This window comes from Balaenoptera borealis (assembly GCF_965194805.1).
Source record: "Balaenoptera borealis genome assembly, chromosome: 15".
In the NCBI taxonomy this organism is placed as follows: domain Eukaryota; kingdom Metazoa; phylum Chordata; class Mammalia; order Artiodactyla; family Balaenopteridae; genus Balaenoptera; species Balaenoptera borealis.
Genome location: NC_138871.1, coordinates 53,270,890 through 53,295,055, shown reverse-complemented (window position 1 = coordinate 53,295,055; position 24,166 = coordinate 53,270,890). Strand labels below are relative to the sequence as shown.

Genomic DNA, 24,166 nt, shown 5'->3' with positions numbered 1-24,166 from the left:
TAGACAGTCAATGATATCCTCCATCCTAGGTAAAACAAATGTCAAGACAATGGAAAAAACGTGGTGGTGAAAAACAGTAGCAGGAACTAAAATGCTGGAAGAATTGCTCAGTCTGAGGCTCTGCTCCTTAGAGCTCACCTTATTATTCAGGAAGGTGGGTTGGACAGAGAAAGGGCCCTGATCTTAGGAGGCAGTTGGAATCTTGGCTGAAAGTGGTAACTACAACCTGAGAAATTCATCTGTTAGTGGAGGATTCAGACGCTTTATCCACCATCTCCAGCTTTGCAGCCGGTAAAGGAGGTGCAGGCCACCGTGATCTGGCTGCGGTTTGCCCTTCTGACTTCATCTCCCACACACTACCCTTATTCATTCAGCAAGAATTTAATAAGCAGCTACTATAAACCAGACTTTGAAGAGTAGTCCTCTGCCCTCACAGAGTCCTGTGGAGGATACAGATAAGAAAAGAGGCAATTGTATTACAGTGTAAGAAATGGGACGACAGGAGAAGGTGTTACAGAGGGACCTTGATCTGAATTGGGGGTTTGGAGAAGGTTTGTTGGACCAAGAGATTTTTAGACCAAAGCTTGAAAGATGAGTAGGAGCTGCCCAGGTGAGGAGTGTGGAGAGGGAAGAACAGACTGGCTGGGCAAGTGATTGACTTACTTTGTGTTTGGGGTTGATACTGAGGACTCCCAGGGTTATGGTTTGATCCTGATGGAGTGGTGATGTCTTTTCATGAGACGGTGAACTCAACAGGACTTGCAGATTTGAGGGGGAAGAAGTGACTTTAGTTTAGAAATGTTGAATTTGAGATACTTCTGGTTCAGCCAAGAGGAGGCATCTAGAGCTGGGTCTGGAACTCAGAGGCAGAGAGCTCCTCCAGATATTCTTTTCCCACTGTCTACTCAACATCTCGAGCTTAACATGCCCAAAATTGGCCTCTTGAGTTTTCTCCCTAATGTGCTTCTCCACCCTCAGTCTTCCTCATCCCTGTAAAAGACATTATCCATCCAGCTGCACAAGCTGAACCCTGGATTATTCCAGAAGTCTCCCTGGAGGCATCTGTCAGGGCTTTTCTGCCTTGGGCCTTTTGCCCCTACTGTCCTATATCTGGCTTCTCAAAGCATCCCTCACATCTCAGGTTAGACGTCGCTCCCTCCGAGAGGTCTTTCCAGACCACCCAGACTGAAGCTGGTCGTCCTGGTTATTCTCTCTCTCCTGGCTGTTTTCCTTCACAGCACCTATCCCAGTTTGCATTTATAATCATTTTTGTCCCAATTTGTTAAATACCTGACTCAGTGCCTCTAGTATATTAGATCCATTCCCCCCTTTGATAACAATTTTTATAACATGTTTCTCCTATACTCATCTTCAAATGAAATCTATAGCTAATATAACCTTTCTGTATATATCATTTTAAATCAATATAACATCCTGGCAGTAATAGGAAGGAAAAATAAAAGGAAAGTAATTCATAATAAAAATAGTTATTTCAGTATTAAATTCCTAAGTTCCCAGGGCTGAGTACTCAGAAATCATAATGAAGTAGTCAGGTGAACAACCACGAATGCAATAGCTCTAAAAGTTGACCAACGGGTTTGTGTTTTAGTGAGTTAGGGTACTAAGAGCAATATTGCCAGTGGTGTGCAATTTTCTGCAGTGGTAAGCAACTCCTGTAATGTTTGAACAACATCAAGTAAATCTACCTTTCTACTAATATACAACAGAGATAGATCCTAGATTCAGGTCATTATAAAAGGGCTTTTCATAGTCATTCAGTGCCTAGAGGTACACTCATCAATCATGCAGGACCCAGGACTGTTTTTCACTACACAGGTCAGGTAGCACCCTGGCTCCCACCCCTAAATGCTGGTAGAGTTCCCCCATTCGTGTTGACGCTCAAAAATACCTCCCGCATTTCCACAGTGTCCCCTGGACCTAGAGTAGTCCTGCCCTAGTGGGGAGGCACTTGCCTCTCCTCTGTTGTACCATGAATTCCACGAGGGCAGGGTCCACGTCTGTTTCTCACTGGAGTACACTGTGTTCAGCACCTAGTGGGCATATATTTGTTGAAATAAAAGAATGCATGACTATTCCATCAACATGAAATTTGTACCAAAAAAAGTTAGGAAAGGAGTACACTGCACAGAAGTGTGACCTGACATTGACCTTCCTTCTGCATGCCTTAGGCCAGCTGACCTCTGTTTTAGTGAAAGAGACTTGCAATTATAGCTCCAGACAATGTAGATTTGCAGCTCTTAAATCCTTTACAATGAAGGAAGTCATCTCACCATGCACAAAAGAAATTGGACTGGCTCTGAAGTTGTGGTTTGTCTTTTTTTGGAAAGTCAGGCTTGTCTGTTGAAGAGCTCAAAACACTTGACCAGCTCTCTCATTTATCTTAACATGTGTATGCTATATTTATTCTCCCCTCACAGATGGGGAAATGAAGCTTGCCGAAGGGCCATATTTAGCTAAGTCTTGATCCTCTGCCTTGGGGGGTCAGCTTAGATAAAACAGTATCCTAAAACTCAATTTTTATGCAGTAGTTTAAACCTCCACCCACATTAAATCTGTTACTAGGGCTGCTCACAAGGGTAAAAAGTGTTAGTTTGAGCGTTTTTGACCATGTGACGTGGTGATCTAGTTCAGTCCTCTCCTTTTAGAGATGAGGAAGTGCAGGTTCATGAGACACGGTTAGATAATGGCAGAACCAGTTCTCCAGCTGGTCGTCTTTCTGCTACCGCACATTTAAACTTTTCTCTCTCTCTTTTTTTTTTTCTCCAGCTAACCTAAACAGGAGTTATAATAAGTCAGGCAGCCAAAAGGAAGATAATAATGGAAAAGAAGGCAAAGATCTGGTCCACTAGCTGCTAAATAATTAATAAATTAACTGGGAGATGGACTTATTCTAATCAAAATATATGAAGATGACAGTTGCTTAAAGTTAGAAGCTGAACCTTCAGTTTCAAGAATTCTTTTACCAAGAGCTAATCAGGCTCATGATAAGTAAATACCATCTCACAACTGAACAGAGATTTTAAAAAAAGGAAAGGAAGGAAGGAAGGAAAGAAAAAAGGAAGGAAAAAAAGTTAAATATTTTTAAAGTTTTTGAAAAACAATGACCTTTTAGGAATTTCTAGCACTTAAAAAAAATTCTCCTCCCCAAATTTTCTTTAGTCCACCTGTAGCAGGAGAGTGGTAGGTAAATTCAATAAACTCATCATTGATGCATTTTGAACCAAACTTACCAAAATATTCCACAAAAGAACCCAACCCAGCTTCCTTGAAAAACAGTTATTTTTAAGGGGGTGAAAGGTGATATTTCACAAAGTTAAATATGAAAAATGAACTTGAAAGTGACAAAAGGACAACACAAAAAAATGAGGTTTCATAGACTACTGTTACCAAGAATTATTGAAGAAATGTTGATAATTTATAAGATTTCTGACAAAACACTTCATCTTCAGAAGCTAGCTTCAGTCCATGTGTCCTCTTGGCTTTAGTATAGCACCTTTTAGGGGTTAGAGTGATTCAAAAGCCATGCCTGATACCTATTTTAGGCTTCTCACCAGAAACAGATGTTTCAGATGGAGATTACTACTCATTCATTTACCACAAGCCACCAGTTGTCAGGGACATTCTTACTTAGTTGCCTTACATTTTATATATCTCAAAGTAGTCAGAAGCTGTTTTAGACTTTAGATGTCTGGGGCTTGTCTGTTAAAGAATTTTTCAATTGTGGTCCCACTTTTTCTAGGTTGTTACAGAGGAAAACTCTTACAGGTTTTGATAATAACCTTTCTGAATCAAAGTAACGTCCTGGATTATTCGGAGGCATGATATATTCTTATAGCACTTTATAGTCTTCAAAGCACTTGTTGATAATCTCCCATTTTACAGACTGATAAACAAAGGCTCTAAGAAATAAGTGACTTGACCAAGGCCACATGCTAGTAGGTCATATATGTTCCAATCCTCTCCGTTCTGTAAGGCCCAACCCAAATGCCACCTCTTCTAAAAGTCTTTTTTTAGAGTCCCCTAATTACTACCCTTGGTTTTCACCACATTCTGACTTGTAATACAATGTCTGCATACATTTGTCTCCCTTGCTGTGAACTCCCTAAGAGCAGAAACCGTTATGTTTTTGTCTCTTCCAACTTATCAATTCTTCCTCCTCAGTGCCAACTTTAAGCATGTTCTCTCATCAGCACCACAGTTTCTTCTTCTGTTCTAGGCTGTGGCTTTGAGGTCTACAAAGTTCTAGTGAGGTGCACGGGCACACCATGGGTACTCTTGCTCATTCGTGCTCGTTGCCATATTTTTAACATACAGGTATCTTATGAGAGCTTTGCAAATGTTTAAATTGTTTTACAAGTCAGAAAGGATCTGAATCTTGGCCTTCCTTCATTTCCCTGATGGTTGCACATTCTGGGCACATAGTAGTGATACCAACCAGGGTTCTTGGCCTTCCCCAATCAATAGAAATTGACTAGAGGCCAAACAAGAGATTCAGGCAAGGCTTTATTGGGGCCCCTGCTGCAGCAGGAGGGAGCTATCGAGAACAAACAACAGGTTTCCTTGCTTGCTCACTCGCTGAGCAGGGGCGAGCTTGTTCCTTACATGGGGTGAGGGTAGGGGTGTGTCCAGGGGTTGGGCTGGAGGGGTGGCTTAGGTGTTTTTCCCACCCCTCTGGTGGTGGTGGTGTGTGCAGGGGGCATGCGCAGTACCCTGCTTTTCCTCCTGACCCCCTGTTTTTGCTCCAGGCTCTTCAAAAGTGGCAGTTGGGTTTTTTGGTCTCTTTGTATTGATCTCTTTTGGGTCCAGAATTTGCCCCAACTGCACATGCACACAGTTATTTTTAGTCTCATATAGTTTCTTTGTATCTTGTTGCTCCAGGAGAGGTTTATTCAGGCGCAAGCATTGCAGCACTGTAGCAAAGGTTCCCAGGTCCCAACCTGTCTCAGTAGGTGCTTATTAATGTTTCTTTGATTAAGCATTTATATATTCACCTGCTCCAATTTACACTCTCCCATTGTTGTATCTGTCTTTTTCTATGTACATGTCTTGAATTCCCAACTAAACTATAAGCTCCAAAGGGGACGAGGGGACGATCATTTCTTTTATTTGTGTGTACGTGTCCTTAGAACATCTTCCATGCAGTGTGATCTCAAAACATCTTCGCTAATTGATTTTCAGTGACCAGTTGTGTGATAGAATATCACAAAAAGCATGGCAAGGCCTGTACCACCCAACGTGAGTGATTTTGCCTAAAGTACATATTTTGGATAAGTATTTTAAATAGGTGTACACGTTCTAAAAACATGTATTTTATTTTTTTAAACATTTTTATTGGAGTATAATTGCTTTACAATGGTGTGTTAGTTTCTGCTTTACAACAAAGTGAATCAGTTATACATATACATATATCCCCATATCTCTTCCCTCTTGCATCTCCCTCCCTCCCACCCTCCCTATCCCACCCTTCTAGCTGGTCATAAAGCACCGAGTTGATCTCCCTGTGCTATGCGACTGCTTCCCACTAGCTACCTATTTTATGTTTGGTAGTGTATATATGTCCATATATACACTACCACTCTCTCACTTTGTCCCAGCTTACCCTTCCCCCTCCCCGTGTCCTCAAGTCCATTCTCTAGTAGGTCTGCATCTCTGCGTCTTTATTCCTGTCTTGCCCTTAGGTTCTTCACGACCATTTTTTTTTTTTTTTTTTAGATTCCATATATATGTGTTAGCATATGGTATTTGTTTTTCTCTTTCTTACTTCATTCTGTATGACAGACTCTAGGTCCATCCACCTCAATACAAATAACTCAATTTCGTTTCTTTTTATGGCTGAGTAATATTCCATTGTATATATGTGCCACATCTTCTTTATCCATTCATCTGTCAATGGACACTTAGGTTGCTTCCATGTCCTGTCTATTGTAAATAGAGCTGCAATGAATATTGTGGTACAAAAACATGTATTTTAAACAGAAGTCACTAAAGTGGGAGGGAGCACCCAGGTCCATGCCAAGGGAACAAAGGTGGTACAGAAATGGGCACACTTCTGGGCTGCTGACTGAGCTGGGCATAAAAGGGGTCTCCTGACTGATGGCCATTTGCTACAGTTCTCTGTTGCACCTGAAGGTGTTTTGTCTCCTCTCAGTGCACATTTCGTTGGTCTCTTATTGTCTGTGGACTCTTCTTGTCAGATTGTCAGCGTGTGATATTGTTGAAGGGTGAAGCTTGTCATCCTCACAGATCAGGCACTCCTGATGAGAACGGAGAGCCTAATCACTAAGCTACCAGGATACACTGTAAAAAAATGGATCCCGCTGGTACTTAGCCAATTGCTAAGAAGCTAAAGATTTTACTAAGCAGTTCAACAATCCTGTTGACCAAATTCACCATTGTTTTTTATGGTTTTGATGTAAGACAGTTGTCTTTAATACACTGAGAACATTTCAGTTACCAGGCTGAAATGTTTAAATATCTACCTTTAAAAAAATTTTTTTGGACTAAAATACAATTGATTTCTTAATTAGGAGGACACTAGGGAATTGGCTTTGAGGAATTCTTTTAAAAGAAAGGGCAGTTCCGCATTTAACTTTCTTTGTGTTGTCAAATTTTAAATATATAGCTGGGGAGGAAAGAATTGTATGCCTCAATTTATTTATCCCCAAATCTAAAATTTCACATTAAGTTCACTCAAGATATTACACAGTAGATATAAACAATTGTATATGATGCAGGGTACAGTATGCACAGGGGATTGTTTATTTTTTTAATTTGCTATCTATTATTAGACTTCTAATTACTCAGGCTGGATGGAAGCAGAAAGGTCTCATTCTGATAATCACTGCCAATTGTTTAGCTGGAGATTACAGGCAGAAGGAGTTCATTTTAGATGGTTCAGACTTAAGAAGTAACATTTCTTTCCAAGGAGTTCTAAACACACTTGTCTTTTTTTTTTAACCCCAATTCTTCACATTTTAACTATTCCAACAAAAATCTACAGTTTAACAAATCTAGAAATGATTAGTCTAGTTCCCTTCCTTTGTGCCCACATGTCTCTCAAGGAAAATCAGTATGCACTATGGTTATGAAAGGAATCTGTACAATAGACTTATGTTCTATAGAATGTTTGGATGAATATTTGAATATTAAGCATTTCTAGAGAACTTTGCATTCACTTGCTTTTTATTTCTTGTAATACCCTCCCAGAGAAAGAGTGCACTTTCTATTTCCCTGATGAGGTAAAATTTTCATTAAAAAAATCCAATTTGATTTTCTTAAAAAATGTGTGGTTTTTTTTTTTATTACATTTTAAATAGTCTTAAGGCTCTCGAGTCCCCCAAATGACTAATTAGTACAGTAATAATATATCATTCTCTTTTATAAATCTGAAAATTATACTGTCCTCAAGAGACCTCAGTTTGATTTGTGTGTTTTAATGCCAGAGTAGAAAATTTTATTTTTCACTAAAGGAGTTTCTTCCCTGTGGTTGGAGAGAGAATAATGCAGAGCCAGGGCTGATTTGCCACTGATGGGACCCTGCGTGGATTGGCAGAGAATAGGAGAACGAGTTTCCCGTGGGATGAAGAATTTACGTTAAAGAGTTGGAAGAGTTCTTTTATGTGCTTGACACTCTGCTGAGTGCTTTAGTTGCAATATCTCATTTATTCCTCATAATCCTATGAGATAGTATCCTCATTTCTAATTCTGTGAAAACTGGATCTCGAAATATGGATGAGGAGAGGTTTGTAGTAAGAGCCCCCCATTCCCTGACCGTGCCGTGTGCAAGTTTGCTCAGGAACAAACTGCTAGGTAGTTGCCAGGTAGAATGCTAAGATCAAATACTGTCTCTTTAATTATTCTTCTCGGCATGCAGTTTGAAATAGGCAGTAGAGTACAAGAAGTATACTTAATTCACCAAATTGTACTATTTAACACTCAAACTTATTTTTAAAACATGTTATACTTTTGATAATAGTCCTCTTGTAACTGACTGGGGTGCCAGCATGTTTCATACCCATTTTGCGTGATCTCTTTATTAATCATTTCTTAACACCAGAGCACTGCTTTATTCGAAACCAATTAGAGGCCTCCACTTTTAAAAATAAACGCTAAAGAAGATTGGGGATGGCATTTCCTGTCTTGTCCTGAGCCAACACTTGAGAAATCTTTCAATGCCCTTGGCTCCAAACTGCAGATGTGCCCTTCAAAAGCATCGCAGAAAAACAGGAGGGTTAACTCCAAAGTCAAGAGTTTGAGATAATGATATGAATTGGAGTGTAACATTGTAGTAAGAAAAATGTCAGAAGATGACATGAAAGGAAAATTGTCCCATGAGAGAAATACTACCTGAAACTCTGAGTGGAAGATGTTTTTAATATGCCTTTAATTCCACATTCATGCAGTTCTAGTAGTGAAGCAGGTCATTTAAGAGGGGTGGTGGCTTAGGCCAAAAATAAAGTTTCCTTGAAACCAGATGAGAGGCTAGCCCTGACAAAAATGGAATCCTGACTATTCACTCACAAAAATGTAAGCGAGTAGAATTTTGTGTCATAGGAAATAATCTAAATGAAACAGGATCTTCACTGTCTTTTGTGATGGAGAGATGCTAAAACAGCCATCAATAGTACAGCCCTTCTATAAAATGTGAAGCAGCAGTTTAAATATGGAAGTCATATTTTGTAATAACCTATAAGGGAAAAGAATCTGAAAAAGAATAGATATGTGTGTGTGCATATATATATATATATGTATATTTTATATATATATATATGCACACACCCATACATATATATATAACTGAATCACTTTGCTGTACACCTGAAACTAACACAACATTGTAAATCAACTATACTTAAATAAAAAAATAAAATAATATGGCAGTCTAACGTATTCCGTTCTGGAACCATGTCCAAGACATACTGAAAGGTGCAGAACAACATGGGTTGCACGGTTTTCGTCTGTGTACAGATGTTTAAATATGTACAGTTGTAGGCATATACACGCACAGAAAATAACTGGAAAGATACATATGAAAAATCTACATTTCAGGAAAGGAATGGAAATTGGAGAGGAAGGGGGATTTTGTGGATTTACTCAGTATGTTTCTATCGTTAAATTTTCACACAAACATGCATATGCACACACACACACACACAAAAAAAAAAAAATTAAGAAAACTATATAAACAGGGAAAGCAAAGATTTAAGGTCTCAGTGAAGATGTATAGTGGTTAAGGCATAGGTTCTGAAGTGAAACTGCCAGGGTTTGAATCCCATCTCCTTTACTTGCTATATACTTCCTTACACAAGTTATTTAATTTCTGTTGCCTCAGTTTACACAAATGCAACATAGAGATAATGATTCTTATGTCATATAGTTTTTACAAGGATTAAATAAGTAATACATGAGAGAGCATATGGATCATATGTTTAATAACATAGTGAACATTCAGTATATAATATTATTATAAATGACTATACTTAAACATCTAGCTACAATCAATTCTGTGTGCAAACTTTTCAGTTAAAAATGCTTCCAGTGACAACTCTCGTCATCACAATGTATTTTCTCAAAGTTTCATTGTAGACGTTAATGATATTGTCATATTTTTACCCCAGTGGTGTTCAGAGCTTCCAAAGGAAGAATAGCAAAGACCAATGGAATTATGTTGTTTTTTGTAGTATGCCATACATTCCATTTGTGGAATAGTCCTGACTTTGCTTCTTTGACCATCTACTCTAATGTACATGTTTGTTAGTAAACTCTAGAAATGGAAATAATGAGGTTTTTCTTTCTTCCTTAGGAAGACTATGATCGTCTGAGGCCTTTATCTTATCCAATGACTGATGTCTTCCTTATATGCTTCTCTGTGGTAAATCCAGCCTCATTTCAAAATGTGAAAGAGGAGTGGGTACCAGAACTTAAGGAATACGCACCAAATGTACCCTTTTTATTAATAGGAACTCAGGTATGTCTGCTTTGATTTTACCCATTTAAGAATAACCTCTGTGGCCTGCCTGTGGTGTTGCTCTCAGACAAATGGCCCTAAGGTTTAGCAAATGAGATAATATATGTTTAATCTCAGTTGTTAGTTATAATAAATTCTGTCACATTTTTGGAAAAAGTAGTGTCAAAGAAAGCAATTACTATATTAGTTGGTTTTAAAGATTAGGTTCTTTTGTAATCTTTTTTTGATACGTGGGGTTAAATGGGACTACATGCTTTATCTTTAAAGACTGATAATGTTATGGGACATTATTAACCTTTCTTAACTAGATTGATCTCCGAGATGACCCCAAAACTTTAGCAAGACTGAATGATATGAAGGAAAAACCTATATGTGTGGAACAAGGACAGAAACTAGCAAAAGAGGTAATGCAACCTTTACAGAATTTAAAAATAAATGTAAATGAAGCTAAGGTAATAATAGAAGCTAATATTTACTGTGCTTTACTGTATGCCAGGCCCTGTGCTGAGTGTTTTACATGCATTAGATCATTTAATCCTTGCCTCGACACAGTGAGGTGAGGTTGGTCTACTAGTGCCTCTGTTTTATGGGGGAGAAAACAGAGGCATAGCCTTGTCAGGTAACTTGTCAGGTAACTTGTAAGGTCCCGCAGGTAGTAAATGGCAGAGCTGGGCTTCAGTAAAGGCCTCACTCCGGCCTTTACACCTGTGCTACACTGCCAACAATATTTTCCTAGTAAGTCATGTGTAGAAAGAGGCGTCACAAATAGGGGCTGCTGAATCAGGCCCTGTCTTCAGTGAAGGCTCATGGAGTAGGCAATGGAGTGGAATAGGAGGACAATTTAAGTGTGCAGTTAAAAACAAAAAATTATGGCTAGGTTGGAGAAGAAATGTGTTGTTGAATTCTCTTCCACAAGAGAATTTTTATGAAAGGTGGAAAATATTACCATTTAAAAAATATAACTGTGATGCACAAAATACCTTTTAACTTATATTCTTCCTCTCCCCAAAGCGAGGCTTACTTTTTTCTCCATTTGCCCCTAACATGATTGGATTCTATTTTTTAGATGTTATGACTTTAACAGGACTTATGTGGAAATGGAATATAATAAGGTGTTTTTAAAAATACTATCAGGAGGCAGAAGAAAGCAAGAAAACTTTTTGGAGAACAGTTTTTCCTAAAGCAAAAGATAAATAGCTTTACTAACAAGCTACTAACAAGGAATTTCACATATTAAATTCTGTCATCTTAGGAGAGAAGGAATTTCTAAATTTCATAAAGGTAAAAGTCATAAATGAAAACATTGATGATTTAACTACATAAAAATTTAATGACATCAAATACCAGAAATAAAATTAAAAGTCGTATAACAAACTTGACATTTATGGCAGAAAAATGGGTTAATATCCTTAGTGGACATGAACCCCTTGCATATGGATTAATCAGAAAAAGACATGTGCATACCCCAGTAGGAAAAGGGACTCAGAACATCAGTGGGGGATTCTCCAAAAAATGCAGATTGCCATTGAAGATACAAAATATGTTCATATTCCTTAGTAGTCAAATGTAAGTTCCATCTATAAAATTGGCACACAAAAAAAGAGACATTAATTAGAATACCCACTGTTCCAAGGGTGTAAGGAAATGGGTACTCGGTTGTTCTGTTGGTCTTTGAGTAAAAGCAGCCTCAACAACATGCAAAAGGCTTAAAGTCATGTACACTTTTGATCAAGCAATTTCACAGGGAGGAGTTTATCCTAAGAATATTATTCGGGATGTGCTTAAAGAGATAGCCATAAAGTTGCTACTTTGTTTATAATAGCAAAAAAAAAAAAAAACAACCCTGCATCTATTAAAAATTTATACTAATTTACTTACTGAGATGTTCATGTTTATTATGTAGTTTAAGGGGAAAAAAAGTGGTTGCAAAACACCATTTCTAGACCTGTCAGCAGCATTTGGCACAGTTGGTCCCTTCTTGAAACACATTCACTTGGCTTCCTTGAACGCCCTCTCTTGGGCTTTCTTCCCGCTCGTTGGCCTCTCCTCCATCTCCTCATCTCCCCATCTCTGAATGTTGAGGGTCCAGGGATCAGCACTCAGCTTCTGGGATGTCTCTCCTTCTATATCCACACTCAGTCTTTAAGCCTGCTAAGCTTCTATCCGTCTTGTGGTTTGAACAGTCTGCTACTGAGATTCCCAAATATCTATCTGCAGCCTGGACCTCTTCCCTAAACTCTAGACTTGGTTATCCAACTGGTCATGCAACAAGTCCATCCGGGTGGTAAGCATCTCAAAACTAACATGTCCAAAACAGAACTCCCAATTTTATCCTCTAGGCTTAGTCTTCTCAGTTACTCGGGTCAAAAACCTTGAAGTCACACTTGACCTTGCTCTTTCTCTCATACCGTACAGTGAACCCTCCAGCAAAATATATTTTTCTACGTTCAGAATATACCCAGAATCCAAACGCTCCTCACCGTCCCCTCCTCTGGCAGCCTGGCTCAGGCCCCCTCCCTCTCTGGCCTGGATTACTGGAACAGCTTCTCACTCACCTTTCTGCTTCTGGCTGTGTCTGTTAACCTTTTCTCAACACAGCAGCCAGAGTGAGACTAAAAATAGAAGCTCCATCAGCTCCCTGCTCTGTTCAGAATCTTCCAGTGGCTTTATTATCTTTCGAATAAATAAAGGCCCAAGTCCTCACCCTGGCGTACAGGCCCCGCTCCCTCTCTGCCTCACTCACTGTGCTCCAGGCACTCGGCCTCTGTGCGGTTTCCCCAATCTTCTGCCTCAGAGCCTTTGTCCTTTCACCGCCCCCTCTGCCTGGGATAGTCTTCCTGATGTAGACATTGTTCATTCTTTCACTCAGATATCACTCTCTCAGTGAGGCCTTGCCTGACCTCTCCCCACTCCCTATCTCCTTCCCCATTTTTCTCCAGACCACATATTCTACCTCTTTATTAGTCCATGGTCTTCTCCCTCTAAAATATAAGCTTCATGAGAATAGCTTAGGGACTTAATTTTGTTCCTTGCTATATTCTCACATTTGGCAAATGAGAGTGCTCTGTAAGTTTTCAATGAACGAACAAATGGATGGATGGATGGATGGGTCCCCTCTCACAGTAGAAGCCAAAGTCCTTACTCGAGGTCGCTACCTCGAGGCTGCCTCACTGACTGCCTCTCTTGCCATTACCCCTGCTCACCCTCTCCTGCCACTCTGGCTTCTTTCCCACCCCCTGAATGCTCGTGCATGCTCCTGCATCAGGGTCGTTACATCTGTGGCTCTGTCCTCCTGGAAACTCTTCCCCTAGGTATCCCTCAGTGCTCAAACTTTACCTTGGTGAGCAGCTTTCTCTGACCACCACCACTGTCCTCTGCACCCTTTCCCTCCCTCACTCTGCTTTTTTTTTTTTAACCTGTAGCATGTGCCACCATCTGCTCTATATTCCTTTGTGTGTTCCTCCCCCAGTAGAACTTAAGCAAACGTAAGCATCACACAGCGGAGACTTTGCTGTTCTGCTCAGTTCATTGACATGATCCCCAGCACCTAAAAACAGAGCCTGGCATATAGTAGGTACCCAGTAAATATGTGATGAATGAAAGAATTTTCCATAGAGAAAGTCTGGAAGAATATACACTAGTATTTTAACAGTTAGCTGTCTCTGGGTATCATAAATATGAATGATTTCATTCTTTTTGCATTTTATGATTTTCCTTGTAATGGTGTGTTTGTGTGGTATCAGTTGTTGTAAAAAAGACTGTATATATTTGTGATTTTTTTTTTCTCCCTCCCAGATAGGTGCGTGCTGCTATGTGGAATGTTCAGCTTTAACCCAGAAGGGATTGAAGACTGTTTTTGATGAGGCTATCATAGCCATTTTAACTCCAAAGAAACACACAGTAAAAAAAAGAATAGGATCAAGATGTATAAACTGTTGTTTAATTACGTGAGAAACGTCTTCAGTGGCCAAGTAAACTGTCCATTTCTCTCAGAAAGCATATGAAATGCTAAAGCTATACCCAGACCTCTTATAAATAATGAAGCAATTTAAAACTTGAAAGGAAAAAAAAAAAAACAAACCCTGTCCTCAGAATTCTATAAAGTTGATTAAGAATGTTTCTTAAAGGTCCAAGAAGCAACAAACAGCATCTGAAGCCACAATCTATTATAAATACTTTATTTCAACTAGAAGGTACAATCTCTCAGGGGTTTCATAGTTTAAAAAGCTACAATCACATCATGTTGTAACTACATAAAAAACAGTGCTGTTAAGTGGAACTGCCTGGCTTAGACCATATACATGTCTGCACAGTCTTTATGGAATCTGCACAAAGAAATATCTTCTCCCTTTGCTCCAATTAATTGTTCTTGTATGTAAGTTTCTTTCTATTCCAGTATATCCAGAGTGGTGAAGTAACAAGGCCAGCCACGTAGCCAAAGGTTGCTCCAAGCGTGCAGGAGATGGGCCATTCCTGAGGAGAGAATGTATGAGATCAAAAAGAACAAATGTTTTATTATTACTTGAGCACAAGTGTAACCTAAATATTTCTATATTAAAGCTTAATGTGCTTTCTTAAAGAATGCCAAAAGTGTAATAAGGTCATATCTGCATTTATCATGAACACTAAAAATGTACACATTTTAGTTAACGTGCATTCAACTGTAACAAAGGTTTCTGGCGATTGTAGATTTAGTTTGATGCTCCCCAAACTGCATGAGAAACATGCTGAAATTACAAATTAAAACTTTGGGTCAGACTTTGCCATAATCCTGGACTCAATTTAGCTCTCTGAACTAGTTGGTAATTTTGTTTTTCTAATTTCCACATTGGCTTGTATATCAAATGAAACGAAAAGGGTGTATGCTGACCAAACCACAAGAAACTTTAAATTGTGTTAAAGAGAAAAGACCTTCAATTCAAGCATGTTACATGGAATTTATAACAAAGCAACTGCTTTCATAATAAAACTGATTTCACCTTTCAGATATAGATATTGGAACCGCAGTAGAAGTTACAGAACTACAGCTTATGTACACACCTAGAGTATAAGTTAAATGACGTACTGGCTTCCAAATACCCATTTTCTCCAGCCATATTACGTTTCACAGTATTACATCAAGCCAGAAGTAAATAACGTTGACTTATTTCATCCTCGAGCAGTGCATGGTAGTCCCTAGATTTTGAAAGGTCCTGCTTTAAAAAAATTTTCTCATGTTTATCTATGAATCTTATTTGGTATACTGGAGCCATTTCTAATCTTTCTCTAGGGAAACAGGCCGTATAACTGTGGTAGAGGTGAACCATCTTAATGACTAGTTCTGTTACCTAATTAAGCTTTCTTGTTTGGTCTGCTGTTGATCTACCTTATTCCAAATGCCATGCAACAGACAATAGTGTTAGACAAAGTTTCAGTGTGAACAAACTAATGCAGTTCAGAGAAGCATAATCTAATCCATAAAATTTTTCCCAGCCTTTCCTACATTTAAAAATGCTGTTGCCTAAATTATGATTTCTTTATGTCTTTGGTGAGCTTCTGTTAATTTCCATGACTTGAGCTTATAGCTATGTCTATTGCACAGATTGGGTAATGGAACACTAAACTTTGATACTTGAAAATGACAGCCTTAAATGCTCATAGCAGTCACAAATCTAGGATGTACTGTCTTGTATGTGAGCTTTGTAGAGATTTTTTAAAAAATAATAAGCATCATCTTCCCCATTGACGTGCAGAGAGTCTACTGGATAACTGGTCAGGAGCTTTCTCTCCTGAATTGGACAGTGGATGTCTTCTTTCTCCCAAGAAGTGGTGGTTCGCATTAAGTACCATGGCCTTATGTATGCTCAAGTGGAATCTGATGTAACTTTCTCATTTAATTTTGGTCTGCTATTTTTAGATAGAATTGAAAAGAACTGTATAACTCAATTAGTATATTAGCTAAGTTGTCCAACACATGGTATAAAGGAATTAAGACAGTAAAGTATTATACATTTATTTCCAACTTGCCTTTGGGGATTTGATGGGAATTTTTTTTTTTTCTTCCTCAAATTCACATCTCTGAAACTCTTCACACTTGGTTTCCTAGCCAATAAAGTTAAAATCTAGAATTTGTCCTGCCCTAAGAGAAATGGACCAGGAGTCTGGAAACACAAACTCTGGTGTCACCTCTGTTTCTTGACTGGGCCTCATTTTCCTCATCTGGGAGGTAGAGGAGATGATCTCTAATCTCTCCCATTTATCAACTCTTAAGATTTTCTTCTTTCTTAAAATAATCATTGTTGGACATTACCTTTTCGGCTTCATGTTCTTAAGATGGTAAAAATCCTGTATATAGATTATTAGAACTCTAAGCAAAGATGATTGTATCATCTGAACCTGAGGTGCCTTAGGTACTCTATTGACCTTGATGGGGTTTGGAGTTTCCCATTGCTTATTAAGAGCCTTTTCGTTGTTTGGTTCTTTAGTATTTCTTTTTTGCAAAATCCTTCCTGCTAGTTTAACTAAAACCAAAGATTTTTTTTTCTGTACATAAACAGATTGTAGAAAAGTTGCCTTATTTTCAGAAGCATGTCTTCATTTAAGACTTAGGTTTCCATTGAAATTCAGGCTAATCACTGGAACAACTAGTTCAAAGTAGTGAAATATCTGGACAATAAAATACTTCAAAAATATCTTACTGACATGAATTTTGCTAGTGAATGAAAATACACTGCTTCAAATAAGGTCATGTATGAATGAACTTAAACTTATAGTTAATATTTTTTTGCATATAGGTAATCAGTTCTGAAGTTCTTAAAAATAATTTTAGGGGCTTCCTGAAATCTTATTTAATATTTTGCTTATATCCTTATTCTATCTATCTCTAAAGGTACATTTTAGGTTAGCCTATGTTGAATTATCATATTTCCAATAAGTAGAGCCTGCACTAATGGTTTTTATTGTGAATTATCTTAGTTACTTTAGGCATTGCTTCCATTTGGTTTTAATTATTAATTTTAAGTACCAAATTAAATACTGGTTTGTTGGTTGTTGCTTTTTAAGTGATTGTTGCTTTAATAGTGTCCCATCTTAACACATGGGGTTACAAATAAAATAATATGCATAGTTTACTATCTATGTAAAGCACTGACCTTCTTACCTTAGTAGTTTTTATTTAACACTCTATGTAAACACTTGGGATAATATTCTTTCCTCTGTTTCTCATGTGGTGGATCTCCGCATCATCGGCCAACTGTGAGCATCTGCACTTTGGTAAAGGACATTGTCAAAGTGTAGGGAGAATCGTAATCCCTCATGAATCCAGCCAAGTTCCAATTTGGGTTTCTAAATTCTATTTTAATCACTTTGTAATTTCAGTGTGGCTCTTTGTTTCCAAACACATATATACACATTTACACACACATTCTTTAAACAGCTGCTATACTTCACCTCCAGTGGAATGCCAAAAATGAAGTAAATATTAGTTAGAAAGTTTTGCCTTAAGAGGGGTTAAGGCTTGGAACACCTGCTATTCAACATGTCAAGGAATCCATGCCATCAGCAAATTAAAATGTTGGACTGGCTTTGGAGACTGTTTGCTAGTGATGGAGAAGGGTTTCCTGCTTGATTTTTTCTGAAATAAGTAGTCCTTAACTGTAACATAGTCATTTTCTAAAAGAGAATTTCTTTATATAAGGGCAACTTTCCTTAATAGGGAATGGCAAAAGGAGCTGTTGAAGGGAGTTGGGGAAGGTTGCCAACGAACAACCTTTCCTCAAGCAATTTCCTGCTAACCTTAATATTGCTTTAAAAAAATTAAAACTATCCTATGGCAACAATTCATTTTGACTTGTCAAACAATCCTAGCTTAATCACATATTTTCATAAATAGATCTTGAAGTTTTCCATTTAAAACTATTGTCTCACATACGGAGATGTTTCTATTTAACGTTCCTCATGCCACAAATAGAATTAAAAAAACACACATGGTATCATCTATTGAAGAGACAATTCAACTGCGTTGCTATAAACATTTCTCCAAATTATGATAATCTGAGATGGCTCTATATAATTATCTTGTTTTGTTTACGGAAAATAGAAAACTCAAAGACATTCATGTAAAGGAAGTCACAAGTGATTACCACCAAACAACCATCTTCTTTTTATCCAGTTTTTTATAAATTTAAAATTTTTTAAATCACTAAATAAAAGAAAAACTTCCTCTTGCATAATAAAAGATAATATGGACAAAAGATAATGCAACAAAAGATAATGCAACTGGGTAAAATTATTACAGTTACTGTCAAAAAGAAAAACTTTAAAAAACTGAGTAGCTGCATCATGTGAAGAAAGTATCTTGCTTAGAGTATTACTATTATCCTTTCTCTAAATCAAATGATTCCTTATATGTTTCAGCACTTAAAAAAAGGTCAGTGTTCTCTTAAAATAATCAGCATTAACAAAGCCCTGATATATAGGATCTTGGTACATGGTACTACCAATAAGTTATTTTTCTCTTAGAAATAAAACAATTTCACCCTAATAAGCTTTAAAAAACTTCTTAAATGATATAGATATAACTATTTTTCTGTTAAAAAATCAATATTATTGCTGGTTGAAAGACATTTCAAAATTATATAAGCTTACTTCTACCTGAAGACCACACTGCTTTCTTCTGATCAGGCATCACTATAAAAACTCTGCTTACTTTTTAAGAAAGGAAAATGTACCAATATAAAGAGTTTGATATATTTCAAAGCATGTTGTAAGTAGTAAAGAATAGTGATTAGAACACTGATTTTTGGGACTTCCCTGGTGGTGCAGTGGTTAAGAATCCACCTGCCAATGCAGGAGACACGGGTTCGAGCCCTGGTCTGGGAAGATCCCACATGCCGCAGAGCAGCTAAGCCCATGTGCCACAACTACTGAGCCTGTGCTCTAGAGCCCATGAGCCACAACTACTGAGCCTGTGTGCCACAACTACTGAAGCCCACACGCCCTAGAGCCTGTGCTCTGCAACAAGAGAAGCCACTGCAATGAGAAGCCTGCGCACCACAACGAAGAGTAGGCCCCGCTCACCTCAACTAGAGAAAGCCCTGGAGCGGCAACGAAGACCCAATGCAGCCAAAAATAAATTAAATTAAAAAAAAAAAAGAACACTGATTTTTTTTTAAGTGTATGTCTGTATTATTTTAAATTTATTTATTTATTTATTTATTTATTTATTTTTGGCTGTGTTGGGTCTTCGTTTCTGTGCGAGGGCTTTCTCTAGTTGTGGCAAGCGGGGGCCACTCTTCATCGCGGTGCACGGGCCTCTCACTGTCACGGCCTCTCTTGTCACGGAGCACAGGCTCCAGACGCGCAGGCTCAGTAATTGTGGCTCACGGGCCCAGTTGCTCTGCGGCATGTGGGATCTTCCCAGACCAGGGCTCGAACCCGTGTCCCTTGCACTGGCAGGCAGATTTCTCAACCACTGCGCCACCAGGGAACCCCAGAACACTGATTTTTGTATTAGACTGGATTTGAGTCTCAGGTCTGCCCCTTGTTAAATATCTGACCCTGGGAAATTAATCTGGATGGAATCTAGGATACGACATGATGCAAAGGAACTTATTTACAAAACAGAAATGGTCTCACAGACATAGAAAACAAACTTATGGTTACCAAAGGGGAAAGGGGGAAAGGGATAAATTAGGAGTTTGGGATTAACATATACACACTACCATATATAAAACAGACAACAGGGATCTACTGTATAGCACAGGGAACTATATTTAGTATCTTATAATAACCTATAATGGAAAAGAATCTAAAAGAATATATATATATATATATTCTGCATCACTTTGCTGAACACCTGAAACTAACACAACATTGTAAATCAACTTTACTTCAATTAAAAAAAAAAGTTTAGATCAATGGAACAGGATAGAAAGCCCAGAGATAAACCCACACACATATGGTCACCTTATCTTTGATAAAGGAGGCAAGCATATACAGTGCAGAGAAGACAGCCTCTTCAATGAAGTGGTGCTGGGAAAACTGGACAGCTACATGTAAAAGAATGAAATTAGAACACTCCCTAACACCATATACAAGAATAAACTCAAAATGGATTAAAGACCTAAATGTAAGGCCAGACACTATCAAACTCTTAGAGGGAAACATAGGCAGAACACTCTGACATAAATCACGGCAAGATCCTTTTTGACCCACCTCCTAGAGAAATGGAAATAAAGACAAAAATAAACAAATGGGACCTAATGAAACTTAAAAGCTTTTGCACAGCAAAGGAAACCATAAACAAGATGAAAAGACAACCCTCAGAATGGGAGAAAATATTTGCAAACGAATCAACGGACAAAGGATTAATCTCCAAAATATACATGCAGCTCATGCAGCTCAATATTAAAAAAAAAACTACCCAATCCAAAAATGCGCAGAAGACCTAAACAGACATTTCTCCAAAGAAGATACACAGATTGCAAACAAACATATGAAAGGATGCTCAACATCACTAATCATTAGAGAAATGCAAATCAAAACTACAATGATGTATCACCTCACAATGGTCAGAATGGCCATCATCAAAAAATCTACAAACAATAAATGCTGGAGAGGGTGTGGAGGAAAGGGAACCCTCTTGCAGTATTGGTGGGAATGTAAATTGATACAGCCACTATGGAGAACAGTATGGAGGTTCCGTAAAAAACTGAAAATAGAACTACCATATGACCCAGCAATCCCACTATTGGGCATATACCCTAAGAAAACCATAATTCAAAAAGAGTCATCCCCTCAGATCCAGCAAATACTGGATTTCATTGTTAATTTCTTCTTTGCTAGTTATTCGAAAAGCAAGTGTGTCATATGATTGAACGTATAAGTGGAGAGATGACCCACAGTCATTATCCCAGACAGCATTCCAATTCTGCAGAAACCAATACTGACCCAGACAAAGAAATTATTGAAGCCACTGGGTTAAACATATAGATCTGTGTGCCATTTCTTTATGAAGATACCACATTTTGGATTTCTCTTTTTGTGAAATCTAGAGGTTGTGTTACAATTTCAAGAAGAGGGTGGGACTGTATGAGACAATGACACTCTTTTAACAGATATATTTTTGGTGTTATTCTTTTTAAAAAATTTTTCCTGTTTAAGCAATATATGGTTAGAATTATTTTAAAAAAAAACAACAACCCAAAAAGAGCCATGTACCACAATGTTCATTGCAGCACTATTTACAATAGCCAGGACATGGAAGCAACCTAAGTGTCTATCAATAGATGAATGGATAAAGAAGATGTGGCACATTTATACAATGGAGTATTACTCAGCCATAAAAAACGAAATTGAGTTATTTGTAGTGAGGTAGATGGACCTAGAGTCTGTCATACAGAATGAAGTAAGTCAGAAAGAGAAAAACAAATACCGTATGCTAACACATATATATGGAATCTAAAAAAAAAAAATGGTTCTGATGAACCTAGGGTCAGGACAGGAATAAAGACACAGACGTAGAGAATGGACTTGAGGACACAGAGGGGGAAGGGTAAAAGCTGAGACGAAGTGAGAGCATTGACATATATACACTACCAAATGTAAAATAGCTAGTGGGAAGCAGCTGCATCACACAGGGAGATCAGCTCGGTGCTTTGTGACCACCTAGAGAGGTGAGATAGGGAAGGTGGGAAGGAGACGCAAGAGGGAAGGGATATGGGGATATATGTATACATATAGCTGATTCACTTTGTTATACAGCAGAAACTAACACACCATTGTAAAGCAATTATACTCCAATAAAGATGTTAAAAAAAAAAAAAAGTTTACCAAAATGTGACCCTGGGCACGTCACCTAACCTTTCTGTGCCTTGGTTTCTCATCTACAAAATAAGGATCACTGTAAAACTCACCTCATAGGGTTATTGTAATGATCAAATGAGACAATGTGCTGTGTGATACTTATAACCATACCTATAACAGTATCTGGCACATAGTACAAGTGACCAATTAATGTGAGTTATAATTGATAATAATCTTTTAGTTCATATTTTTAATAGGCACATATGAAATAAGTTGTCATTACAATCTAGAATACCATCATTCCTCAAATATACCATCTCTAAAGCTATTTTAAAAATCCTGCCCAAATTTTAAGTACTTTAAAAGTATTTTTTAAAAATTACATCTACATATATATGGATCATGTTTGACGAGAAGGAAGCATGAATTCCGTTAGATGGTAGTTGGATGTGGATATACACACATCCATATAATTTCAAGGGTTCACAGACCTGAAGCCCATATATGGACTCTTAGTTAAGAATCCCTACACTTGGAACTATATTCAATATCCTGTAATAAACCATAATGCAAAAGAATATGATACATATATATAACTGAATCACTTTGCTGTACACCAGAAACTAACACAACATTGTGAATCAACTATACTACAATTAAAAAAAAAAAGAATCCCTGTACTCTTCTCATCACTCTACCCTAATAAGTATTTTTATTAACTGTTCTAGTTGGCCAAAGAAATACAATGACCTTTCACATTTTGGTTTCAGAATTTTAAGGATCAATTTCAATGATGTAGATGGCATTTGTGTGAATTGAGAGTAAACAGTTTAAATACATTTTAATTATAATATGCACAATATATCAAGTGCAAATAGATTACCTTTTTACTCCATAAAACAGCTAGTTTGGTGTATCACTGACTATGGCAGTTTATAAGCTGCTGCAGGTTTCATCAGGTATCTGGGATTGGATAATGGTGACTTTTTTTGAAATTAGTTCAAAATATTCAACAAAAAGTTTAAAAAGCTAATTATATAAAAACATTAGGCTACTTTTAAAAATACTTTATATTTTACTTGGGAGCTTTACTTTGCTTTTCTAGGAAATGGCATGGGACAGTGGAGTGAGAATGATCTGAGATGCAGGGCCAGGTCAGCCACTTACTGGCCATATGACCTTTGCCAGGTCACTTAACACCTGAGCCTCAGTTTCCCAACTGCAAAACAGGGATAATAATACCTCTTGTACTTAAAACATGGGGCTCTTGTATTAAATGAAGTAATACTTAAAAATCTGTCATGAAAGCTGTAAAGTACCATGCATCAGTATCATTCTGTATATTATATATTTTAACTTGAAAAGAATTAAACTTATATGATCAGTAATGGAAGTACTTCTTAGGTATTCTAATAGGTAATAATTAGAGCCTGCAGTTTAGAACAAATAAAATATTGATAGTTTATGAGCAATGTTATATTGTGCTATAGGAACTATTCCCTTGCCCTTGTAATATAAGCATCTTTAGTACTTGCTTTTCTTCACATGAAATGTCTGGGGAGCATAAAGCTTACAAGAGAAAACTCTCAAGAGCTATATAGCATATGGCATTGTATTAACCATATGTAGCCTTACCACTGAAATAGATGGGTGATTCTTGCTCCTAGCTGTCATTTTTCATAACTTTTAAGAAGTATAAGTACAGAAACTGATTTTAAACCAACCACTGGTAGGCATTTCTATCATTTTTAAGAGTCTCCATTTGAATGGCTCTGTTTATTCAAAACTATTTATTGAGAGCCCCTACTATAAACCAAGCAGTTAAGGGGCAAACTAAGATTATTTAATTTTTAAGATAAATTTTAATAACACAAACTTTAAAAAATATGTTGCAATATAGTTTTTGGAGAGGTATGTACTATGATAGATATCATGGGAAAACTGACCTATCTGAAGATCAAAAAACCTAGAAACACTTAGAACAACTCACAACCATTAGGATTACTGGCTCTTTCAGATAAAAAAGGGAGATAAAACCCAGGCAGTTCTAAATTTCACACAAACTACTTTTTAATATGTTTTGTTTATCATGCTTACCACAAATTTACATTTGCATGACTGATAGAATTCATTTTTAAAAACCTACTTTCAAAATTCTACTGGTTTTAAATGATTATTTATATTTTCCTCTGAATTTGGTTTTAAGTGATGTGTTTTTCCAGATGTCCTTAAAGCAAATGCTATTGTCTGATGTAGGAATACATGTACAGATGAATCTACTCATCTGGATACATTTCTCTAGTTGTAACTCTTCCCTGTGCCATGTATACCATACCACTCTCCTGTGACTAAGAACACAGATTTAGGAAGAGCTATTTGTAGAGAGGTCCACAG

General features: G+C 37.5%; 2 protein-coding genes across 7 annotated transcripts in view; one reads left to right on the top strand and one right to left on the bottom strand.

Moving 5' to 3' along the window:
* The window catches only part of RHOQ (ras homolog family member Q), a 37,338-nt gene extending 20,310 nt beyond the window's left edge, over window positions 1–17,028 (top strand). Inside the window, exons 3-5 of the mRNA XM_082358344.1 lie at window positions 9,824–9,988; window positions 10,297–10,392; window positions 13,784–17,028. Coding sequence (XP_082214470.1) covers window positions 9,824–9,988; window positions 10,297–10,392; window positions 13,784–13,939 — 417 coding nt within the window. The 3' untranslated portion in view covers window positions 13,940–17,028. The remainder of the gene's footprint in view (window positions 1–9,823; window positions 9,989–10,296; window positions 10,393–13,783) is intronic.
* Window positions 14,151–24,166, bottom strand: part of PIGF (phosphatidylinositol glycan anchor biosynthesis class F) — a 39,704-nt gene continuing 29,688 nt past the window's right edge. For 2 of the 6 annotated variants that reach the window (XR_014235125.1, XM_082358310.1), the window contains exons 6-7: window positions 17,127–17,229; window positions 14,339–14,461 (exon numbers count right to left, since the gene is read on the bottom strand). Coding sequence is in view for 4 of the 6 variants with exons in the window: in XM_082358310.1 (XP_082214436.1) it covers window positions 17,142–17,229 (88 nt within the window). In the remaining 2 variants the exon portion in view is untranslated. Of the gene's footprint in view, window positions 14,462–17,126; window positions 17,235–24,166 lie in introns of all 6 variants that reach the window. The other 4 variants (XM_082358311.1, XM_082358313.1, XM_082358312.1 and 1 more) reach the window with 3 other exon arrangements.